The sequence below is a fragment of the Nymphaea colorata genome, chromosome 9 (assembly GCF_008831285.2).
Source record: "Nymphaea colorata isolate Beijing-Zhang1983 chromosome 9, ASM883128v2, whole genome shotgun sequence".
Classification (NCBI taxonomy): domain Eukaryota; kingdom Viridiplantae; phylum Streptophyta; class Magnoliopsida; order Nymphaeales; family Nymphaeaceae; genus Nymphaea; species Nymphaea colorata.
This window is the reverse complement of record NC_045146.1, coordinates 7917380-7943280: the sequence shown is the minus strand read 5'-3', so window position 1 is coordinate 7943280 and position 25901 is coordinate 7917380. Positions and strand designations below refer to the sequence as shown.

At 36.9% G+C, this 25901-nt stretch overlaps 1 protein-coding gene across 1 annotated transcript; it reads right to left on the bottom strand.

The window, feature by feature from the left end:
- Nucleotides 1–480: 480 nt before the first annotated feature.
- LOC116260265 (uncharacterized) lies at nt 481–22152 on the bottom strand. The gene is made up of 9 exons (XM_031638459.2): nt 21880–22152; nt 14955–15325; nt 13507–13585; nt 5233–5546; nt 3300–3392; nt 3115–3213; nt 2394–2435; nt 2071–2302; nt 481–1068 (listed from the first exon to the last, which is right to left on the bottom strand). Exons 1-9 carry the CDS (start codon nt 21953–21955, stop codon nt 731–733), a joined length of 1644 nt encoding a protein of 547 aa, XP_031494319.1. The 5' UTR covers nt 21956–22152; the 3' UTR covers nt 481–730.
- Between the last annotated feature and the right edge of the window lie 3749 nt (nt 22153–25901).

Here is a 25901-nt window from a genome sequence, read left to right as displayed (position 1 = left end):
AGATATTAGTTATTTTATTTGTTCTGCAATTAGCTTTATGTAAAAAAACTTTGTTGTTTATACTTTTTGACATTTATAAGGTTGCAAATACTTTTACGAGATATTTTTCAAGAAAAATTACTTCTTGAAAAGCACTCACTAGAGAAGCTTGGAAAGAAATCACTAATAGTGATGTTGGTGATTAATGTTTGAACAGGGATTAGGGTAACGTTCCATATTAGAGCTTATTTGATGCTCAAATGCACATTGTTTTGGTTAACTTTTTTTGCTATTGCCTTGTGACTTACGAACATTGAGCTTGTTCTGCTGAATTAGAGAAGAAAAAAAGTGGAACAACTTAAGTACTCTAGATTGTAAAAAAGTAAGTTGATTTTTCTTTTTGTATTTGTTAAATTGTTGGATTAAGATTAGCTGTATTCGTGAGGTAGGTGAAAGTAGTATGCTAGTTGTATTATTAATTAAGAAAGAAATTCAATCCACTAGAACATAAACTCATATCCTCATTATAGAAGAAAATACATGAAATTTGTAGATTGCAGTATTCTCCAATTGCATATTTATAACATATCAAGATTGATAGGATGAGCTAAGAACATAAAAGTAGCAAATTAATTTTACAGCTCACCAGGAAGAAAACCTTCCTCTTACTATCTTGAAAGAGTCTCAGTAAGAGATTATTTAGTACATGATTCATCCGACCTCATATTTGTCTCAAGAAGACAATGGGTAGTTAACTGTGAACTTGGGATATATGTTCATTGTGATTCAGCTTTTGTGTTGTTTCATAATGTTCATGTTCTATGTCAATTTTCTTCAACGGACTTACTTTGTTCAAACCATGTCCACTATTCATGATGTCAATAGGTATTATATCACCATGATCGTTTGATATTTCTTCTGACAGTAGTTCCTTAGTTGTAGCAGGAGCAATGACATTCATCTTGTGATTTTCTTTGATGACCTCCCTAAGGTAGGATTCCCCTTCTCTTGTTTCTTGTCCACTTAAAGTGTGAAGTTCCTTCACTATGCCACTTATCCAGCTCCTTAACTGCTTGGAAGATGCATCATCTGCCACAAGAATATAGTGACATCAAAAAATAATTAAAAATAACACAACAATAAGAGGCAATCGTTTTTGTTTTTAAATTTTGTACTGTATTGTTGTTTTCTTGTCATTCCTTTTTGGAAGCCAAAGTGTCTAAAATCAGATCACTAATGCTGGCTCAAACGAAAGGTTTGAGACATTTCGGACTTACGGTTGTCTATGGACCAGAAACCACATGTTAAGAACTTCTGCTTCCATTCCCTCAACATGAATCTACATTAAAGGTGCTCAAAGTTTATATTTCAGTAGTCTAATGTGGAAACTGTGTTAAAAAAACGTTATGTGCAGTTAGAAGAAAGGAATTTAAACTTAACCATCTATGGTTGTCAAACTTAGTCTACATCTTTGAAATGAGGAACAACATAACTGGGCACCTTTTTTTTTTATCCCTGGAGAATAAGGACACCATTTAAGAAACACCAAGGCCTGGAGCATCAATAAGGGCCCTTATATCTACACTACCTTCGAGAGAGAGGTTGTTACACTTGAACAAAGTAGGTGGAACACCTCCCCTTGCAATAACAACATAACAACATGCGATTGAGCCACACCAAGCACCATGGTTCCCATCCAATGCAACATTTTTGAAGGGAAAAGGTACTAAACCGCTCAATTCCAAAAAAATAGTCCTTGCCTCTGTCTGTTTCCTTGACCTAAGGAGGTAGACCCCACATCTGCTTCTCATGCAGGATTATTAAGGGGCAGGAGTTCAATAGCGAGTGGCTGTCTAATAGCCCATGCATAGACCCTCCACTCTACTACGGTTTTAATTAATTAGAAAATAGTACTGTACCACCTGTTTCCATGCATGAGAACTTGGAATGGTTGGTTGTTTATTTTGCCCCCCTTAGTCATGAAAAAGAGAAAAATGGAAAGTGCATTTGATACTCATACGCATATGAAGAATCTTGTTTTCTGAACCAAAAAAAAAAATCAAATGCAGATGAAATACAATTGTCACCTACCCAACTTTGGCACCACATGGCCCTTGGGGTGCCTAATGAGCAGGGGATTATTGAATGATGTTAGGAGATCTTCAGAGGGTTCACGAAGCCAGTCATTGTCACCAATGAGATGTGCAGATTTCACCGTAAGTTTCTCCTTGTACGCAACTTGGCATATGCTTGGATCCCTGAACTTGCATCCAGAAATTGAGATGAAGAGCCTGATAGGAGGATGGTTCTTGAGCAGCAACCCCTGTAGTTCAAGCATGCAATTTAAACATCGAATTGTAGACCCTCTTGAGTGTCAAAAGAGCCAAAAATACAGGGTTCAAGTATACACCAACCTGAGCTTTGTAGCCAATAAGAAGGGCGGAGATTGTAGCCCCCTGAAAAAGTATAAATATAACCCTAGATAAGGAACATATTTGTGTAACTGTAACACACATTTTTCTATTAGACTTTACAACCATGTCAGTTACGCTTAGGGATGTCAATATATGCTATTTAAATCAGATATCCACGGATATGAAAAAAATTTAATATCCGATTAAGAAATCGGATCGGATTCGGATTTAATAAATGTCATCCGATCGGATTCAGATTTGGATATACATAAATATCCAATAAGATTCATTTTTAGATAAATATACTGTATCTAATGATATTAAATTTTGAAAATTGAAAAATCCGGTTCAAAATTTTGATTTAGATTTAAATATAAATTTAAAAATCGGGTTCGGATTGTAAAATCAGATTTTGGATTCGGGTTCGGATATGAATTTTTTTTTCAAATTCGAATCCGAATCCAAATATTTGAATATAAAAAAAAAAGCGAATATGATTAAAGATATATCCGATCTAAATCCGATCAGTTGACATCCCTAATTATGCTCATAGCATTAACAAGTCAAAATATTATGGTTAATAGTGTAGGAAAAAGTAGTAACTTACATTCTAGAAATAATTAAGGAGGATCGAGTACGACAATTAGGTCTATTTGCGTTAATCTGGTCTTTTTCATGGGCGTGTGAATCAGAGAGAGAGAGAGAGAGAGAGACCATATACCTGAGAGAAGCCGAGAAAACCGTCAAAGGGTCCATTCCTTTCTATGTAGTCGCACAGGAAGGAGATACACTTGTCTAGATTGGTATATACCGTGAAGTCCTGGCAAAATCAAACTCAATATATCTACTAGTGGACGAAAGCTTTCTAAAACATATACCTAAAATGAGAGGTTGGCACAAGGGTACCTTATTATATTGGAACCATTCGAAGTAAGGTGGTGGAAATATGTTCTCGATATCTGATTTTCCGGCTGCCGGAAAGATTCCATCAGGGAAATCCTACAACAGGAAAACCATTGCTTATTGATCTATATGTTTTGAGCAAAGAAGCAAGCAGCATAATTCGATGCAGCCAATTAATTACATTAGCTACTAAGATCAGATTCGGATCAGTTACCGCCAAAAATGGCAGCGCCCTATTACCAAATTCGATGTATTTGCAGACTTCACATCACACATATTGCAGAATCATAATGACCAAGATTGTAACCGAACCTCTTTCAAAGATTTCCAACCCTTTGGTTTTTTACTTTTTGTTTTTCTTTTATGCGGTCTCTTTTTTCTTCTAAAGGATCAAGTCGTAGAAAATTGAGAATTGGGAGAATTTTCGAAGTAACACCTAAAATTTTCCAAATAGTAAAAGATATGCACGTAAGCCTTTTTATGGTTAATTTAAAAGACCCACAAGCTTATCTCTATCAACTTAGCTTTTATATTTGAAAAAATTGGTCATATTGGTGCTAAAAATATATGAAAAATATATTCTAACCTTATAAACACAACTATTTTCTCTTATATAACTTTCTATTAACCAGGGAAACGAATTTATGTTCGCCTTACTTATTTTGATATATACTAATTGAAGATCAACTAATTTGTAAGTAGTTATACATATATTTTGGAATGGGGGTTCAAGACTTAGGTATGTTTTCAATAATATTGAAATGCTAGCGGTACTTTCTGCAATCTCCAAACCTTTAAGTGCTTTTCTGAAAATTTTCCTAATTGCTTTTGTCTAGCAGCAGCAATCGACAGCTCCAAAAGTTTCGGAATTCCAGCCAATAAGCATACCTATCAAGCGGTGGGGGAGCCATGGACAGCTGCCCACACGATCCCATGATTTTTTTTTTAACAAAAGTTCATATTGATGGGCAAAATTATTTGTTTATTTGTATATAATATTGATGCCCTTAAGAATCTAAAACTTTTTGAATCAGTGCCCCTTAATTCCGAATTTCTCCGTCTTCCATTACTATCAAGTCTGTCTTGGCATGTAGTTATTTGGTGCCCAGACGATTCTTATAGCTTAAAAGGACGTGGATTTCGATATCAACTTTTCGAGTCTCACCGTGTGTGACATGTTTAGATCATGCTTTAGTTTCGTTCTTAGATATAATTTTGGAAATCAATAGCTCCAGACATTTCGGCATGTTGGAAGGAGATCTAGGTAGTCGGGTACCTTTGATTTCAGTTGGGACATGAATTTGGATGTGGATGAAATTTTGGATATTAATGAGTTGATCTGATGACTTGGCCAGGGCAGTCAGGTACCAAGAATCAGACTATGGACATGTTACCGGAGTCCTACACTGTGGCTCTCTCTGAGTTTTGGTGTGTATCGCTTGGGGCATGGCCCAATTACTGAAGGACTCAAAGGATCAGGGGTCGGTCTATCATTAAATTTGATCAATTGACGGATCTTGTTCCCTAAACCAAAACTCACCGCGTGGATCCCGAACTAACTGAAAGCGTAGGTGGAAGACATGTTGTACGTACAACTGTAAATCTTTTTACCCTTACAATGCATGCTACCTTTGAAGAAGTGTCAAGAAAACAGGTTAACCTCTATACTTAGAAACATGTTAATTTTAGCCTAAGCAGATAACAAAGAGCAAAGGGAGCCCCGGTTTTACCTCACCAGCTGGGTCATTCCAACCATAACACAAAGGGAAATTGAATTGAGTGTATACATAAGGAGTGGGATAAAAGCATGATAGGAAAAACAGGGAAGAAATTTCAACACATATACATGGTGTGCAAATTCTCTTTAATTCAGAATCGATCTGAGAGGAAGAAGAGATGGCGAAGAAGAAGGAAAGGTGGTGTAAAAGAGAGATACCAACTCAAAATCTTGGAAGATGGTAGGATCCCATCTTTCGATCTGCTTCTGCAAGAATGCACCACTGGTCCTGAACCCATGGAGGCAGAGAATCTTCATCTTCATCTTCATCTTCTTCTCAGTCGTTCTCTGATCCTCCATTTTCCTCTCCCCCTGCCTCATCACTTCCAAGTTGAGAGCATACATATATATATATATATATATAGAGATGAAATTTAACTGTGTACGCAAGCCCACCCATGAGCCACCAGTCAACCCATCGGCTGGGGCAACTGCTGAACCCACTCGCACCAAGTCATGAGGTGTCGGTGAATCTGGCTAGCTGCCGTTCTCCAAATGTGCTAACCACGTGGGTCCGCAGGACTTGCTTGGGTAGCTAAAGAGGCACCGGTAGCGATCACGTTCCAACTACTCTCATTATTATTTTCCCAAAAGGTTAAAGTGCCTACGGTGCGTCGTCGTGGGCCATAAAAGCCAACCGCCCCCGCCTGCGCGTCATTCGTCCACGTACCTGGACGCCTGGATTCCAAGGTTTCTTATTTATTATTTCTATAGGAAATTAAGTAACTTTCAGGCCCATCCAATTTACTTTTATTATTTCTATAGAAGAAAATTAAGTACCTTTCAAGCCCACGCAATTTAATTGGAAGAGGTAACCGGCCGATGATCCCTAGGGCTGTTTAACGAGTTTAACTAACTCGACTTGGACTGAAACTCGCTCCATAAAATTTACTCAAACACTACTCATTTATTAAACGAGTCAAGTTTGAGTTAAGAAATAAACTCGACAACCTAAACGAGTCGAGTCGTGTTCAAGCCAATCTTTGGCTCGAGGTTAATCGAGTCGAGTCGGGCTCGAGCTAATGAAATCAAGCTCAAGCCGAGTTCAAGTTTCTTTCAAAACATGCGAGCCCGAGCATTGTTCAACTTGACTTGAAGTCGCTCATAAATAGACCTAGTGATCCCTCACCCTTTCAAGCTCAACCTTAGAGTACTCTTATGAAATTCATATGCTGAGTATGGGAATATATGCATGCGTTGAAACTGATTGTATATTTCACCCTTGATAATAAATAAATTAACCGGGCCTAATCATTTGAAGAGAAATTAGAAATATTAAAAAAGAAAATCACCAAAAAAAAAGTGAGAAAGGGAAAAAGAGAAAAAGAAAACCATACACCATCGAGATGCATGGATGATTCTAAATCACTAGCCATGAATTTGGCATGGATCAATTAGTTACTACTTTACTATAGCAGAAATATGCAAATGGTACTGTTTCATCATAGATATACTTTGAGTTTTAACTTGATTTTAGTAAGCAATTAGGCTGCCCAAATTTACATTTTTCCAGTCTTGATTTATTGTGAATTTCCAGAGCAGGCTTTTGGTTTTCTGTTACAGAGAAACCCACCTATAACTCAGGTTTTGGGTTATATTGTTTGGTTTTTATTTTTCTTTAGGAAATTGCTTTTTTGGCGATCTCTTTTCTTGTAGCTTATTTGAAAAACTCTACTTTGGAGTAACTGTTATTTTATTAGATAGGAGAAAGCTCTCTATGCTGATTTTGGGATATTTCAAAATACATGTCTAATTACAAAATTTTATTTATCTATTTTCCAAAGACCAAAGTTGTTTTTATGCAGAGGAAGGAAAGCAAGGAAAAATAATAGATAGAAAGGAAAGGGAATAAAGAACAATGAGAAGAGAAAACAGAGGAAAGAAAAGGGAAGGAAAGGATGTCACACGCCTTTCCTTTGTGACCCGATCTCTTTGAGGGATTAGATTTGTATTGATCTTTCATTTCCTTTCGCTCCCTCTCTTTTCTTTTCTCTTGCATCCAAACATGTTTTTTTTTTTTTCTTTTCTTTCCTTCAGTTTTAATTCACCAACCAAACATAAAAATGACCACCATGTCCCTTCCTTTCTCTTCCTTTCCCTGCAACCAAATAGGGAATCAAAGTTTTTCTGGTTTAGGTTATTTTATGACACGTCTACCGAGAGATTTTCGATGCATCTTTTATATTTTGTGTTGAAATGGTAGGCAACACCAATAATGGCTTTTCCAGATATTAAGTGCCGGTACTACCAAAAAGAAGGCAACTTTTATTAACACTACAAAAACATTAGTGAAAATCATTAATATGACAATAACACTTCTATTGATATTTAGTCCAATGATAAAAGAAAGTCACCAATCCTTTTGTTGATGTTCCACAAAAACATAAGCAAAGTTTATTATTACTAACATTATAGTGCAACGTCGATAAAGGTTTCTTATTACTGATGTTCCTTCCTTTAGAAAACAATGTCACTGAAGCAGCCTTGTTAGTCGCTTGACCATGCTTCACTAACGTAAGTAAACATTGAAAAAGAAAATCATTGAATGTTTTTATGGGCGCTATCCTAAATGTCAATGAAGATGATTTATTACTGACATTGCAGTGCAACGTCAATAAACATTTATGCTTCATCCATGTGCTTAGACGTCAGAAAAAACGTCTTTATTGATGCCAGACTTTGTGTTAGTAAAAGTTTTTATGAACGTCTCCTTTCACATCAGTAAAGGCATCTCTTTTTTTTTTTATAAGATGTGATGGAGCTTAGGTTATCCCAAAATTAGGAACAAACGAAAAATATCAAAATTTTTAAGAGTCTTCTCTTCCACTCTTACTACTTCTCTCCTTTCCGCATTTCTTTTGCTTGAAATTATAGCAAATAAAGAACCCAGTATGTCATTGTAGTGTCGTAGTTGCAGAAGCAAACCATGGCAAAGGAAAATATTAAAATTAGGTAAACACTTGGAAAGAAGTTTCAGAGGTAAATATACCTTCTTGACACGATTCAATAAATTGATAGCATTTGCATATTCACTTGGTAGAGCTCAAAGAATATGTAATGTCAATTCATCTTCTTATGTTGGCTTTGAAGCAATCACTAATTGATGAGAAATCATTTTTGGAAAAGATCATCCATAATTTTTTATCCTTTTTTCAAAGTCGCCAACTACTCCTTGGGCTGCATTACTTGCGATCTCAAGTGGGTAGCATAAGTAGATTTGAGAGCCTTCTAGATGCCAAAGGAAGTTCTCAAAGCTACAACTTGAGCACGGAGTTTTTGAGATAATGAAGTTATAATCAAGCTCAGTAAGAGTTGATCCAGTTTATACCACTCTAAACATTCTTTGGTCTTTTCAATACCATTTTCTTTAATGGTATTGGCCGGACATTCACATGAGCCATCAATACATCCAAGTACATTATATGAAACAAGTAAGGGAAGAAACACTCTCCCGTAGCAAGAAATTGTTAGTGGTGAGTTTCATAGAAAGGAAAAGTTGAAGGTTGGTTGGTGCATTAACGAAGAGAAAAACACCAGATCTAGAACTCATCTCATTTCAACGTGATCTACCAAATGTAGAAACATCAACAGCAGCCATGATGAAAGAAGCAGAGGGAACTCATGCAAGAAGCAACGAACCGCCACAGCTTCATACATGCAGCATGTCCCACTTGAGTGATACCCCAAAAATTAATGTTTTCTATAAGAAGAACTCTCTGATACCATATGGCGACACGAGGAAAAAAACAAAAATGAAAATAAGCAAAAAAAAGAAAATTATAGATGATTATAGAGGTTTGGTGGAGAATCCACCTACCTCCTCTCACTCCTACACTCTTGCCATACAAGTGTGATAGTTACCCTTAATAAAAAAAAATCAGTTACAAGGCAATTAAGGGAAAAGATAATGCTGTTGTAAATAAAGGAGGATCAGATCGTTTTAAATATGATTTATAGTACTATTTGTCATTTAAAAGTTTTCCTTCCCTTGAGAAATTGTTGAACTTCATACAGTTGGAGTTATCTTGATGAAAGCTTTCTTGATAAGATTTACTTGAATTTGAATTTTCTTAAGATCCTCTAGCAAACTCAAGAAGACCCACTGCTTCCAAATCTATCAAATCGTGGCCCCAATTCAATGGAAGTTTAGCATTTTGCCTCTCTAAACACATTTGCAAGCCCTTTGATTCACTTAAAAAAAATTATTGTAGTATGGCCACTTCAAGCTCAATATCACAATTGTTTTCGAGGGATGGTTCAACAACTAGGTATCCCCTTTTGTAGTTTATTTTAGCAACTTCTCTCCTAGTCACCAAGTTTTTTTTCATGCCAGATGGACCCCATCTCCTTTGGTGATTAGTCAATGTCCTTGTTGGAGAGAAGCAACGGTAGAAAAATTAAAGGCATTAAAAGGGAATTGGACTTACTCATACCATGCCCACCAACTATCATTCAATCCCAGATGTCTGTATCAATTTCTAGATATGAATTTTGTATCTATTTAAATTCAGATCTCTCTTCTAGATTTCTCTATATGATCCCTAATCCAGATTAGAGTATCATGTCCAGATTTATTTTTTAGAACTTTCTTTGGATCTAGGTCTTGCTTTGGATATCAAAACCATATCCATATCCATGATCTAGATTTAATGAATCTGAACACATGCATAACACAAGGTTCTATGCAAAAAATGTCTCTCTCAATTTCATATTGTATGCCAGATGTCAACAAAAACTGTTATTCATGAATTGTACATAATTCTCTATAGTTCATTTTAGTTGAAACAGAATCGAGGACTTTATTGAATTGACTCTGGGACAAATGAAAAAAGCGGATTTTTGCCTTCAAAATGCATGACATAACCCAAAGTTGTTTTGAGTATGACCTATGGTTTTGAGGAGGCACGATTGCTAAGGGAGGTTTGGTTTAGTCATGCATCCAAAGTTTGGAAGAGTTTTTCTCTCCCAGACACCTATACAAAGGGGTCGTCCCCCCTCTCTCTGAACACAAATTCTTAAAGCTACTTATTGAGTACAAATATAGCCTTATTCAATCAGCCTTTGTATCTTCAAATACTCAAATTAATTGCGCATATGTTTCTAGAGGCACCTGGAAAAACTCAATTTCTGAACCTTAAAGTCAAGCACGATATGCAAGATTTGCTGGAAGTGCTAGACTCAGGTGGAATAATCTAGAATCTCCTTCTTATTCCCCTTTCTATGATGATCATAGCAGAATTAGCTGGTCTGTAAATGGATTTATTGACCTGTAAATTTGCTAATGTATCGTTGGGCATTTGTATTTATTTATTCTTTACCTGTGCTCATAAATAATGTAAGGCCATTTGATTTATTCTTTGCCTGTACTCATATAAATACTGTAACCCTATCGTCTAATAACCAAGTGAGAGCAATTTCGTCTGCCCCCTTCTCGTTGTTCCCTATCTCTCCCTTCTTTTCACTCCGTCCTCCGTTCTTACACGAACCTTGTGGCAATACCTCTTCAACTCTTTTACTATGCATGACAAAATTCTCCTCTTGCTAGTTCGTTTCGTGCTAGCTGCCACATCCATGCCCCATTGCGTATGTCAGCAGTTTTGAGGACTCTGTGTAGACAAGCTCCTCACATTTCATGTTCCGTAAGTTTTATAAGATTCCATATTATGAGCATCTAGAAAGCGTGTGACTGCTGTATAAGAATGTATCGAGTCCTAGCTTGGCTAGTTCAAGTTCGACTTGAGTTACATATTGCTCGGCTTGAGCTCAAGTCGAGCTTTATGAGGCGAGCTCGAGCTCAACTTGAAAAACTGAGTTGGAGCTCGACTCGTTTAAGCTTGTTTCACTTGGCTCATACACTATTTTTTTAATGGAAATGAAAAGCACAAAAAGGGTGTTAAATTTCATAAAAAATTATCGACATACCCCTAAAGATTAACAAACATGGAAGACATGAGTCAGTCAGACAACTCAAACTCAACACATTTATGACTCACCTGTGTCAGCTCAAACTCGAGCTCGTCTCGTTATTAAATGAGTAGAGTTTAAACAGGCAAGTTTGAGCGGAGCCTGAGTTGGCTGAACTCTGTACATCCCTACTGCTATAAGTTCATGTCCCTTTCTTAATTTATCCTAAATTTGCCGCAGGAGGAGTACCCGTCCACATTCTTTCCCTGTTCATGGGCAGTTGGAGATTTATGAAGATGCTTCTCCAAGTGGCCAACTTTGGCCAGATGAGTTCTTTCCTCTTGTCTGATCAATTGTCTCTATAAAGCATAATTTTGTCTTTGGTTGGCATTGATCTAGGTGTTTTTTGCGAGACTCAACCACAGTTGGTCACTCTAGTTCGGTAAATGATGACCCCTCGGAACCTCAACCTAATTTGAAAACGTTAGCAGGAATTTATTGAGACAACCAATCGAAGCACAGTAAACAGAAGCGCAGGTTGCCTTACTCTCTTCATTTGGTTACATCCCCACTAAAAAGGAAAAGGTCTTTACCCTGCTGGCTCCAAGGAAACTGCAGGCAAAAGATCGAAGAGATCATCCATTTAGAGCACCAGGCAGCGACTCCGGCGGCCACGGCGACATTTACGCCAACAATGGCGGCTATTCAGCCCCTCGTAGCTTTCCGACTCCTCGTGGCTTTTAGCTCTTCTTCTGCACAAAGGATACAAGAAGCACGATTCATCACGCAATGTGGTACATATAACCACCTTGTTATATGTGATGATTTAACGAAGCCTTCTAGAGAAAGGAAAACGAAAAGAAAACGAGGGAACGAAAGGTCATGCCAAAATACGAACTCAATGAATATAAATTCCGATTTATTTTGGAATGACCAGCAGGCAGTGGTCTTTAACCAGGCAGATCCATTGATCCCCTTGGGAGAAAGCGAACGTTTTCTTTTGTTCATGGGTGATTAGGCAGAAGTCGACCAAAGATGAGTCCCCAACTTTTTCTTTCACGAGATCGAGTTTTGATGGAACCTTTTACCTCCTCCAAACTTTTCAAGGTCTTTAATTGTAAAGTTTATTGCTTATAGCTAGCAGGTGTGTGCTGCCTTTGCTCTGATCTTCAAACCGAACACGCTAGACCACCACATGCCGAAGATTGCCGGTCCCCAGTTGACGCTTTCATAAGCACTTTTTCGTTTATCATTTCTTTTTTTTTTTTAATTTTATCACGAAGACCGGAAATCCGAAGAGTTTTATTCAGGTTTCCAACTTGCCAGAGCAGGTGATATATTCTGGCTCATAGAAATTACCAAAATGCCCTTGATGGCTAAATGGAAGATTCCCCTCTAGAAAGGCAAAAGTGGTTGGGAAAAAAAAAAAGATATCCACATAAAATGACAACAATGCCCCTCAACACGTGTTATGGGCATAACGGGAAATCAACCTCATGTCTTGTCACTTGATAACCTAAAAACCTTATCAGGCAAACCTCCCTTGCTTGTATGGTGAAGGTCTCCGGATTCCTACAGCCTTAGAACTAATGGCTCAGAACCCTGAAATTTCAACAAGGTATATAACACCCATCACCTAAATCAGACGCGCGGACGGCCGATGGAAATATTGGCCATCTTTTGCATCTGCAGTGCCATGTGAAGCATGTCACGTTCACTTTGAAGGAATCTTTTCCTCTTTTTCCTTTTACGGTGAGCATCATTTGAAGGAATAATACCAATAAAGCAACCAAGGGTTGAACTTGCCACTTTTATGTAGATGATCAAGCAGATTCGGTGACGGAAAGACACCCATATATATACAACTTCTAGAAAGATATTTTACCGAGAGAGGTTTAGGAATTGATTCTTCAGCTTGGATGCTTCCACTTTAGACGGTGTAAGTTGGGCCAGATAACACCAGACTACGAAGACCCGGAACTGGGGTCTGATAAATGCCCCGAATGACTAATTGTTGGCTCCTTAGTCAGACTGACCTAGAGATGCTCCTACCATTTGATGACAAGCCTTTCATAGGTAGGCGTGCCTAGTTAACTGCGGTTGGCTTTGGAGAATCCGCAGATATACCGCATAGAATTGGATTCTGGTGTTGTTAGATCCTTTTCAGTGCGTGGCCTCTCTCTCTCTCACCACCCCTTCCAAAAAAAAGGGGGTTTTTCATGTCTTTTGATTGGTCCATTCATCATTTATACATGCAAAGACGTCATCCCTCATCGCTAATTTGTTTCAAAGATGAATTAATGCTACGTGAGAAGTTTATTAACATCCTAATGGTACAAGCAAACAAGCTCTTACAGTTATCATGCTCCATTATTAAAGGTCCACTTTACGCCTTACTACATTTCGTTATGACACATAAGCGGGAACACGCGTCAAGGGAGTATAGTCCACCAGTCGGATGGCGATTAAAAGACCAAAGAAAAATGTTTTGGAGAAGTTAAGAAGTCAGAACCGACAGCCGCCCCTGACCTCCCAACACCACTGCAAACCCTGGGTACAAATCTCGGAGGTTCGGCTTTGGAACAACCCAATTTCCAAGACTCCAACACTGTCAGGATAACATTATCAGTCACAGTACTACTACCTCCTCTTTAGTTTTCTCCTTCTATACGAAGTATAAGCACAAGTGCTTGCAAATAAACCGGATTTCGCGCGTCCCAGGACCCTTCACCAACTCAACATCTTATTTACTTTCAAATAAAATGTGTTAAGGGCCTCAAGTGCCCATTTATTGTCTTCAGACCCGTTCATTTTCATAAAATAAGGGTCACCGTGCATGACATTAAATTAAATGCTCTACTAGCAATTTATCCTGTGACCACATCAGGATCCAAAGAGCATCAAAGAATTACAACAAATTAAAGTCACGCGTCCACCAAAAAGAGAAACCGTAACGTCATGTACAGCAATTTTGTCACTAGAACGAGCTGAATAGAGTGGACACCAAGCGGGGACTTCATTCAACTTTTGATCCAACCTTTCAAAATGGATTTCTATATTCCAAAACTATGTTGGTTAGAGGGTTTTTTAGACATCCGACAACGTCCGAAGCGACTCGGGTTGAAGCAACAGGTCATTTGTATTGCGAAGCGTAGACGATATAGAATCCTTTTACATTGGACTCCATAATGTTTCAAAACTGTTCAACTTGTTAGCATGCCGAACCGACCGAATTGAAGCCACAAGCTAATAAGAAAACTCACGTTCTCGTCAAAATCCCCGTCCTTTTCAAAGATAGCCTTCGTCTGAACTCAGGATGAGCTCCTCAGACTAGATGGGGCTCATCGGACCATAAGTGGAAAACATTCTCCACCAACAAAAACACACGAGCAAAAAGAGCAAAACTGTAGAAAATTCACCTACCATTAACATGAAAAGGCCAAAACAAACTACTCTCAACCTGTCGGGTATAGGCAACCCTCAAAAACAAGATAGACATACTTGTGAAAGATCAAAAAAGAAGAACAATGAACACATTCCATCAGGGGTTTATGTCGCAGCCAACAAAGTGAAAATGGATATCAAGCAGCCATTGTCGCCATTCTACATATGGTGTTTAGACCAGAGTTTGGTGTTTGGACAAAAAAATAAGAGATTAGGGTTTGAATAGAATTTCAGCAGTAATCAAAGGCAACAGAAAGGGGAGAAAAAAAAACAAAAGAAACAAAAATAAGTATCAATGTCCCCCTTGTGGACAGACTAACTGTTTGCTTGTCTGACCTACAAACCACAAGCTTTCCAGCCCCGAATACCCAAATTTATAGAAACCAAAGATCCCCATAAACATGCATTCACAGAAACAGACACCACCAAGGAGCAAATGAAGGAAAAGGAGAGGCTATATAGTAGAAAGCTAATATGCCCATAGTGATTCCTATGCATATGAAAATGTTTATACTTATCTGCATGTTTCCTCACTTGGCCATCATGACTTTGACAAACTCCTCATAGTTGATCTGGCCATCACCATCCACATCAGCCTCACGGATCATCTCATCTACCTCCTCGTCAGTAAGCTTCTCCCCAAGGTTAGTCATCACATGACGGAGCTCTGCAGCTGAGATGAAGCCATTTTGGTCCTTGTCAAAAACACGGAAGGCCTCCTTGAGCTCCTCCTCAGAGTCAGTGTCCTTCATCTTCCTTGCCATCAGGTTGAGGAACTCGGGGAAGTCAATCGTCCCATTGCCATCTGCATCAACTTCATTGATCATGTCTTGCAGCTCTGCCTCTGTTGGATTCTGACCCAGTGACCTCATGACTGTTCCCAACTCCTTGGTTGTGATGCAACCTGGGCTCAAGTGGGAAGGCCAAATCAGCAACCCCGTCAAAGATATATCATATAGACATCGAGAGAGAATTTTCAGGTGAAACATAACTAAAACTAGAAGACATTTTGGCTGAGCAACAGTCAAAACCTTAGAGAATAGAAACCAAAATCTTTTCATCAGAACACAAACAGCCCACAGTTTCCAACAAAAGAGGATCACCACTTGCATTCACCAAATTTCTAGGTGAAGTACTTAAAAAATTTGCAACCAGTCTCAGACACAAACTTTCTTATCTATGCAGATAGTTTATCCTTTTTCATCAACAGAAATGTTAATAAAAAGAGAAGTAGAAACCAACCAATGTCCAAGAAACTACCACTTACAACCACAGGATGCCTCAAGTCAAGGATGTGTGTACATTTTGTTGTTGAGAAACATGAAGTACCAGGAACTATCACATTCGTGGCACATTCTTGGGACTATTGATTAGACCAGCCACCTTTTCCAAATTGCTCAAGGCACTAAATTACAGTAAGTGTTCGAACAAGATAAGCCTGTATGTGCTATGGTGATAATAAAATCATGTACTTCACAGACAACCAAATTGGTTAATCAGAGGACAATGGTGCCCTTGGGACTAGCAATCAGCAATAGCATTGAATCTAAAATAAAGCAAGAAAATACCACAAGATAATGAAATGAAAATATATATGTATCATGTATCGTAGTTCACTCAGTATGCTATACCTAAACAGTAGATGTTGATGACATCTAAGACATTAACAATCAAGGAGGACATGGTCAGTGTGAAATTAACTAAAATTGTTATAGTTAGTTACACACTTAGTTGCCTGGACTAGTTGGTCCCACTAGTCGCCTAGGATGTATGACTTTAACTGCAATTACGAATGAGTAGTTACACACTTGATCGTCAAACTACGGGCTAGTCGGTCCCACTCATTGTATGTGCTAGTCTGCTAGATAATAGATCAGTCTCCAGATATTAGTCGGCTCGACCCATGATAGGGATCAGTCAACCAGACTTGACAAACTAGCCAACGACTGGTGCTGACCAACTAGGGACAAAGTGGGTATTTACAGAAACTACGATTGAATCACCAAATGCAAAATTTTACTAAGTCTTTTTTCTTTCTAATAGCTTTTTTAAAATTCATTCAGCCTCTTTTTTCAATTAGCTTTCTTTTAATCTTCGTCCAACCTCTATTTCTATGTTCTTAATATATTGTGTGTGTGTGTTACTGTGCTTGTGTGTACAAATTTATATTTTGTAATTTTTGTAGTCTGCATCTTCAGTACTTCTATATTATACATTTCTGTTGTGTATATATTTTCTGCATATTCCATGTATACACATAAATACATGCATATACACATGCATTTTGTATGTCTTGTGTGTGTGATATACACACAGATACACATATATATGAAAAATGTCTACCTCTCTGTCTACGTGTCTTCTTAATATTATTTCAGTCTAACCAACTTGGAACGACACAGACCAACTAGCATTTTTTAGGGTTTTGAATAACCTAAGTACCTTTGGCTTTCACAACTAAGGCTACACATGAACTTACTAGCAAAGAAACAGAAAAAATTACTAAATATATGATCTATAACAATTGTGCATCGGACATCAGTAGGTACTGCAGAATTTGACCCTAAGAAAGCCACCATCAACATACACTATCTTCAATTTGTCACTAAACCCCACACTTCTTTTCTTTAGTACATGAGCAGAAACCACTTAACTTCGTATTTTTTTTTATTTTTATAAAGTTTCAAGAGACATAGTTTATGGAGGTTTTACTACAGAAATACTGAAGAAAAACCTTGCGACTAAAAGCCCATGAATGAAATTTTGACAATGACTTTAGCCCATCATAAATGCCTTCAATATGTGAAAGTTTGCATGCTTTCAATCCAAAATTCCAAATTCATAAATTTACTCCTCGTGGTTTTGCCCATGTATAAAGCCACCTTCATCAAGTTCCAACATCATTGCTATATAAAATCTTTTGACAAAATATTTTTGCTAGCACCAACTGTTTCCAAGACATTCTAGTTCCAGTGATCTTAATGAGACATCTCTGAAGTCCAAATAGGATATCTGCTCCACCATATTTAAATTAACACTTCTAACAAACAACAAGACTCCTGAGGAGACTGAGACTATTTAACTTGAAAAATAGAAGAAAATAAATCCTAAGATGCCAGGACAATAAGAAGGCTTTGAAAGGCAACTTCCTCTTGCCACCGAAAAAGACACTTTTATCTTTTTATGAATACTCTTTGTCAATGCCTTCTTATATGGTAATCTAAATGGTCAAAATACAGGGCCCATGAAAAACATGAATTTTATGTCCTTTCCAATTCCCTAGCATTGCATCTGGAATTAGTGATTCATTAGTCAAATCAATTAATGTCAAATCAATTAATGCAATCCAGATTCAATATGATTAGACGATATTAATTACAAAAAGGAAATTGATTAATCTCGAAACTCATATACATTTTTAACCATACTCAATGCAACATGGGTATGGCAGAACAGGCAAGAGCACCCGTGTCAACTCGTGCGGGTGCAATTCCACGGCCCAGACATGGTCTGGAGTCTGGACCATGACAGGAGTCTAACTTAAAATCCAACTAATGATATCAACTATGTCACATGGGTGCAGGATGTGGATGTGGATGCCAGTGTGGCAAGTTCCAAAAGAATTTGGCATAGGCATGGATGTGTGTGTGAGAAAGAGTTTTCTATATATATATATATATATATATATATATATATATACATATACATATGTATATATATATATATATATACATATATATATGTATATATATATATATACATATATATATATGTGTGTATATATATATATATATCTATATATATATCTACATATATACATATATATATGTATATATATATATATTTACATACACACACACATCGACACACACCCCCCCCCCCTTTGGAGAAGTTGTTTTCCTCAAGAAAACTTTGAGAAAATCTCAGCAAATTTTTGAAAAATGAAAAACCTACAAATTAGGTAAAAGTAAAACAAATGAGAAACTAATAAGAATACATTTAAAAAGCTAGAAAAATGATAAAATAATGTCTTAAATGACTCTTAATGACCATCAGAATGATAATAAATAATTTAATTTAAGTAAAGGTGAATCCCTGATGTCACTAACCTTCAAAAAGAGAAAAACCAAAAAAGGGGGAAAAGCCGCAAAAAAGCAATAAAATGCAATAAACATACTTTTCATGTTTTTTCCAAAATGACACATTTTTTGAGATTTTTCGTTTTTACCATTTTTCTCGCTCATATTGCACTAGTTTCAAGAATATTGCAATATTTCTGGTTATGACGTGTGTGTGAATTTGAATGCGTGTGTGAGTGTCTAGGAGTGAAATCCTCAGGGCGATCCATCCATCCAGCCTCTCACATGCAGCATGATGCATTGCATCGAGCTTTAATGTTGTGAGAAGCCAGATGGACAGATGGGCAGAACAATCTAAGAATCATGTATTATATAGAGCATGTGTGTATGTGTTTATATCAATGTTGTAAAAAACGTATTGTAAGCCGTATCGATCTAGCTTTAAGATACGTTGTATCGTAAAATATCGTATCATTCTTTTAAAAAAAAAAAAAATCAGAAAATTCTCAAAAAATAATAAAAAATCAATAAAAAATTACCGTATCGTACTTGTATCGTGCCCTATGGTAACCGTATCGTAACGTATCGTAATTGTATCATTGCCGTATCGTAACTATATCGTACGATACGGTGCCCGTATCGTAACTGTACGATACGAGGGGTGTATCGTATCGTATTTTATGTTCGATTTATATTGTATCTAAAATCTCTTACATAAGTAATTAAACATTTTAAATGGTTTTATTTGTCTACATTTTTAATTTTTCTATGAAGGTTACTTTAATTCATAGTCACAAACAACGTCTCGAAGTTTTAAACGGCAAGGTTTTTCTCGGGTACAATACGGCAAGCTTGAAACAAAAGGGAAAAATACATTAAATTTTTAAAAATTTTAAAAAACTAAAAATAGGGGAAAAATAAAATAAGTGAGAAACTAATAACACAAACATCACAACATAAGTAGATTTGCAACAAATAAAAAATAGAACATGAAAAAAACTGTTTGGCATTAAAAAAACTGAAAAAAATGAAAAAAAGTGAAAAAAACACAAAAAGTCACGTTAAAAACGTGTTTTTTAACGTTTTTTTCAAAAAAAAAAAAACGTTTTTAAAGTTTTAAATGGCCATTTAATTTATCGCCTTTTTTCCAAAAAAAAAAACATTTTCTGTGATTAAATTTTAATCTCATTCAAAATTTATTAAATAAAATTAAGGTTTAAAAGGGTAAGTGGCCTGGTCAACAAGCCCATCACCTTCATTAAAAAGAAAAGGATGTAGGCCAATAGAACTGGACATCATTTAAAAAGGATCTTAGGTCTCTTGTCATTTGAAAAGGACTCTCTCCCTTACCCCCCTCCCCCACCCCACCCCAATGCACACACACACATATAGAGAGAGAGAAAGAGAGAGGAGGTAAAAGGGGAAAGGAAAAAGAGAGAGATTAGAGAGAAAAAGGAAGTGGGAAAAAATGGCAGAAGAGAAAAAAAGGAAAAAAACAAGACTGGATCCACCAACAGCATCCAACTCAAGCAAACCAAGTCGGATGCTATACAGGTGCACCCCCTTTTTGGCACGTTCGTGTGACTTAGATTGTCAAGGACAAGTTTGAATCAACACCCACACCCTTGTGGACAGAGATGCACCCCTTTTTGGTGCATCCGTGTGACTTAGATTGTCAAAGACAAGTTTCGCATTTAACAATAATATTCTTAGTTAAGATACAAACTTCCCAGTCAAGTAATTACCAAATGCATCCATGCAGATGAAGGACGGGAATGCAGATTAATCAGCAACAAATAGTACGTTTAATTAACATTTCCTGTAACAACATCAGAAGCAATAACAAAAAGAATACCAATTACATTAACAAATCGAGACTGTAGTCAAACTATTCATCAGTAAATTTGATTGGTCCATGAATTTTTGCAAGGTAAACATCGTGAATAATTCCTGCTACCTCTTTAATTGCCATTGACATTGCGAAGATATCAACCCAGACAATAAATATGTTGAAATCAGTTTCATTTAATGAGATGAAAATTATACCAATAAAGCAATTTTTTCTAATATTATTATAACATTCAATAAGCATCAATTAAAATGAACCAATAATAGCAGTCACTTTCCTGTGTTGAAGACAAACATATAAAAGCAGACCTAAAAGTACACACGTTACGACATGTGCATTAATGTCACTTTTAACAGCATTGACCGATAACAATACTCCCTTAGCTCCAAGTTCAATAACTGCCTAATCCACAAGAAGGGCAACCAACTTATCAAATTTTATATTTGCTCAACCACCATCACCAAAGACAGCGATATATACAATTATACAATGACTACAGTCCTTTTTAAAGAAATAACTATGTGGATGATGTCAAAACCTTGAGCACAGGTCCTTTATCCAATTAACATACAGGGAAGTCTTTATTTAACTGAGAAAAAACAAATTATTTAAGTTCTTGAAGAAACAAAATGAAAAAAATCATAAAAATTACCTTGAACATAAATTTTTCTACAAGTAACCGAAGGAAAAAAACTGTCGCATAAATTTGTCTCAAAAGAATTAGAAGCATGGAATAAATCAATAACTATATAACAACTAAAGCAGATTGAATCACAATTGACTGGGTTCCATTTGAACAGACATATCCGAAATATGCCCATCTAGACATAGCCATTGATATTCCTGAAAACTGCTACATAGCACGTGATAGTAAAACAGTAATGAAAATGAAGATAATGAGAAATGCGCGTATCCCATCTTTTGTTAATTTATCTACCGATGTAACATGTTTTGCCACTTGATCCTCCTCGAGAAAAAATCACACAATAATAATTCAAATGTCTTCTTGACAAAGCACACAAAAGACGAGAGCAAAGAAAACAACCAAATATCAACATCAAAAAGCAATTTTTACATCTCCTGTAACAGATTGCTGCAACCGCTATTTCTAAGCCAACTTACACGTCATTGCCTTCACGTCAGAAAAGGCGACTATGATCATGGGAATCTGTACACCATCTCTATCATATGAAACTAAAAGAACATTAATATAAATGAACCAAAAGTTCAAAAAAACCGATTTCTTCGCATCAGAAACATCTCTGTTTTAAAAAATGAAAAAAGAAAAGCAGGATCATCCATCCATCAACACGCAACAATTTTCATAATCTACAAAAGAAAAACATACCAACCCGAAAGCTACCTAGCAAAACGATCAAAACAAAGCACTATCCCAGCCAGATCGCTCACACGAACACAGATGATATGTAAATGATGGACAAAGCTCACGTAAAGGCAGCAGAACACAAGAAACAAGCTAAAGAGGAACAGAAAAGGGAGACAAAACAGAGAAAAGGAGAGACATCTCACCGTCTCCATCCTTATCGAACAAGCTGAAGGCCTCCTTGAATTCAGAGATCTGGTCGTCGGTGAGCTGATCCGCCATTTCTCCTCTGGGAGATCAAAGGGCGAGGGAGATCGAAGAACTCTGAGAGACGATTTAGTCAGAGAAATAGAGAGACAGAGGAGGGGGAAGGGGAGGGGACGATCGAGGGAGACGCTAGGGTTTTCCTCCTGAGAGCGAAACACCCGACTGTTCGGCCTTTTATATGGATGGACGCGCCTCTGCGACTGAGATGGCCCTCCTTGCCAGTTCTTAACCACAGTTATTTTGGGGAAGGGAAGACGCTTATCTATACGGCCTCCGACACTAACGTAATTACTAAATGCCACTCCACTCGGTTTCCCATTTTTTGCGGACTTAACCTCGACTCTCCCCGTTTGGTAAAGTAAGTGGATATCTGGGAAACTCCCAAACGGGTCACATTCGAGTGATCGGAAAATACTTTGTTGCCTTCCAATAAGAATTTGCAGCCTGATCTAAACACAAATATCGAATTCATAAACGCAACTGGATTTCTTGGGAGAACATGAAGCATTTTCTAATGAAAAATGATTGTCAGGCAGTGGCGGAGTCACATGGTCCAGCCTCACAAAGTTTGTTTATTTTTATGTTAATGCTTATATATATATATATATATGAAAAAGCTCTTGAAAGGTTAAAACTATTGTATCAGTGCCCCTCTAACCAAAATTTGTTGCTCCGCTAGTTCTGTCACGTTCTTGCGCAAAGCTTATGTTTGGAGAACGTCACCTTTATAATGAATCTTGTCGTAACGAAAAACATTTGCTAATAAATAAGAACACTGTGTTCATCTCCCTAAAATACATGATTCAAGAACATGTATTTTTCTCGAATAACATATTGTGCTTATGTATTATGTTTGATTGTTGGATCTATAAACAGCATCCAATATGTTAACTATATTAATTAGAACAAAAATATGAAGATGTATCCAGAGAACATAAATTAGATATTCTCTACATGTCCAACATGTACTTCACATTTTTCATTTGGCCGCAGGTGAGACGAACAGTAACCATAATTCAGTAAGTTGAAGCATATAATCACCGGAGTTATCGATTAATATCTCTCGATAAAAAATGCATAGGTACAATTTGCACTTTCCAATGTTGTAATCAATGAAGAAGAAAATGGCACTCATAAAGAGCAAGTCTGATAAGTTTTTTCATTTAATTCACCAACAACCACTTGTCAAATAGAAAAACTTAAAATATACAAAGGAATGACAACATTGCCCTTACATTCAGTCTAGGGCTGCACACGAGCTGGGTCGAGCTCGAGCTGATATGCAATTAATTACAAAATTTTCGTGAACAAAAAAAAAAAAAAGAAACTGTGTTCAGCCATTGGGCGTTTGGATTTATTAACTAGTTCACATTTCAATATATTAAGTCGTCTGTGAAGTGGTAGAACCCTCCAAAGGTAGCATAACTTACATTGTGTCGATTTCTTGAAAAGATAAACCTTGGTTAACCCATGTTTGTATTGTCTAATAAGGTCATTAATTGGGTATTTCTGATTTCCTTGGTTTAAGTTTCAAGAGTGTTATTTAGCATGCCACCCCACTTTAAATCTATAGTGTTCAGCATATTGCAGATTTGAAAATCACATAATTTTTATTATTTCTCAAAGCTATGCATGCATCTAAGTTACAAGAAAGGGAGGAAGGTCTAAATTGAGACCCAATTACAAATATGTTGTATGTGGTCAATGCTATCACGTTCTAATTTTCTTGTCGGAAACCATAACTGAAATTGTAAGGTTTGTGGTTAGGGGTGAACAAAGAGTCAAGCTACTTGAGTTCAGCTCATGAACGAGTTTGAGTCGAGTCATTTGCTTAACGAGTCGAGCGCGAGTTCATGAGTCGACTTGTTCAAATCGAATTGAGTTCGACCTCAACACGTAACTGCCGAGTCGAGCTCAAGCCTTAGTTGAGTTTGTCGAGCCTTAATCGAGTTGAGCTTGAGCTCAACACGTAACGATAAATATCAATTCTATGAATTAAACAAGTTTTGTCGAGCTCGAGCTCAACACGTAACGATGAATATCAACTGTATTCAAATGAGTTTGTCGAGCCTTAGTAGAATTGAGCTCGAGCTGACTGAACTCGGGCTTGATTCGGCTCGTGTTCACCCGTATTTGTGGCAACAAAAATCCTCCCATTAAATGCTTATTATTAACATCTGAGATAGCGATTCATTCAAAAGCTCCAGTTGAAAAATGATGGTGCTAAAGTTTTAGTCCAAAGTCTTCACTTCACTATTTCTTCAAATAATTGCAATTATTGAAAACTTAAGGAAGTTATTATTCACAATGGAGGCTTTTTCAGGAACACGACGGATAAAACGTTAGAACAGACTCCATATAGGTTTTTCACTTTTTCAAGATAAACGAAAAAAATAGGAAGTAGGTTAGCAATCACAAATTGACAAAAAATTGGATTTCGTTGCTTAATTAATTGTGAATATCATTGCTTTGAATGTCATTTTGGTAATTTTATTGGCGAGAGTTTTCTAAATTAGACTTTTACTTTATAAGGTTTTTTTATTTATTTATTTTGATAATTTCTAACCCGTGATACATAGTGGAGCCATAACATAACAATGTCAAGTTAAAAGAAAGCGAACCCAATGGATTTTTCCTTTGGGAATATCTAAACCTTGGTTCCACCCAAATGGTATGAAGAAGTGGCACAATTGTTGCACAGTAAATAGAACAAGGGTATTTTAGTCAAATAAGAAAATATTCCAAAGCTATTTTAAGTGATGGAGATTCGAATGTAGTGGCCTCCTACATGCGGCTGCCTTTAGTTCCCTCTCAGAGCACCTAAAACATTTTTATGACGGACAACCTTTTGTTGAAATTGTAAAAGCCCGCTTGATTTCAGAATATTTTGTATGAAGACGCCATGGTTTTGCTGGAATTGGTGCACGCCTCAAGTTGAGCTCTTGTTGTTTTGGAGGAAGAAGATTTTTTTTTTAAAAGTCTTGCTTATTATAAGAAGTTCTAAAATATTTTAACACAACAACAACTCATAAAAGGTGATATCGTTATTTAATTTAAGTTTATCAACTGAACAATAAACTCTTAAAAGGTAATACTGTAATTTAGTGGAGCATTTTGGTAGCAGGAACACTAAATGCGTGTTCACGTATTCATTTTTCTCCCATACTGCATTTCAAAACCAACAACATTCTGATATCGACCACCCCTTGATTTAACTTAATTATGATTAAACTTGAGCCTAAACATAAAGAAAATTGAGGGTTCAAGTCTAAAAGAAAATAATCAAAATCAAAACTTAGATCTGAAATCTTAATTTTGTTAATGCTTAGGCACCAGAATCAAGACTAAAAATGTTGAATGCCCTTCAAATTTTCATATTATACCCAGAACAAGATATGTGTTAGGCCCCTAAGACAAGCCTGTGTTAGAAATGATAAAAACAATCGTGATGATAACCCAAAAGACCCTTCTCTATAAGGTCAAAAATAAAATTATAAAACAATTTTTATAATATGATAAAATACCTCTTTAATGAAGGAATGGAACACGAGTCCTTGCACTAACTGTCTCACACCGAAACCAGCCTCCTGTCTAGGCGTTGTTAGAGAAGTGATTGCAAATTCAGAAAAGTCACGCCACCATTGTTTTAGATTATGAGAAAGAACAGGACCTAAATTGATATATCACAGCTTTTTAATACGTGAAGAAATAGAAAAATGCCAAGGGAGTCGAAAAATTCGCGGCCATCGGTTGCTCAGGCTTTATCGGCCTTTTGGGGAGGAAAGGGGCACAACGGGAAATAATATTTTCACGCTACGCGGTTTCCACGCGGTATGTCCCTCCTGCCAGCGTTGACCGAGATCGTGGGTCTACGTCATCTGCCTCGCCGTGGGTGTCAGCCTGAGAATAATTTTACGAAAAGAACCTTGGGCAATCGCAAAATTGACGGGAGAGTCCTAGG

What these genes read in the sequence shown, in the direction of transcription:
- LOC116260265 (XM_031638459.2), bottom strand. Translation starts at nt 21,955, where the DNA reads ATGGCGGATCAGCTCACCGACGACCAGATCTCTGAATTCAAGGAGGCC. An exon ending in GTTTGCAGTGGTGTTGGGAG is followed by an intron (nt 5,547 to 13,506) that starts GTCAGGGGCGGC and finishes GCAGCTAGCCAG; the next exon opens with ATTCACCGACACCTCATGAC. An exon ending in AATGGTTCCAATATAATAAG is followed by an intron (nt 3,214 to 3,299) that starts GTACCCTTGTGC and finishes TGATTTTGCCAG; the next exon opens with GACTTCACGGTATATACCAA.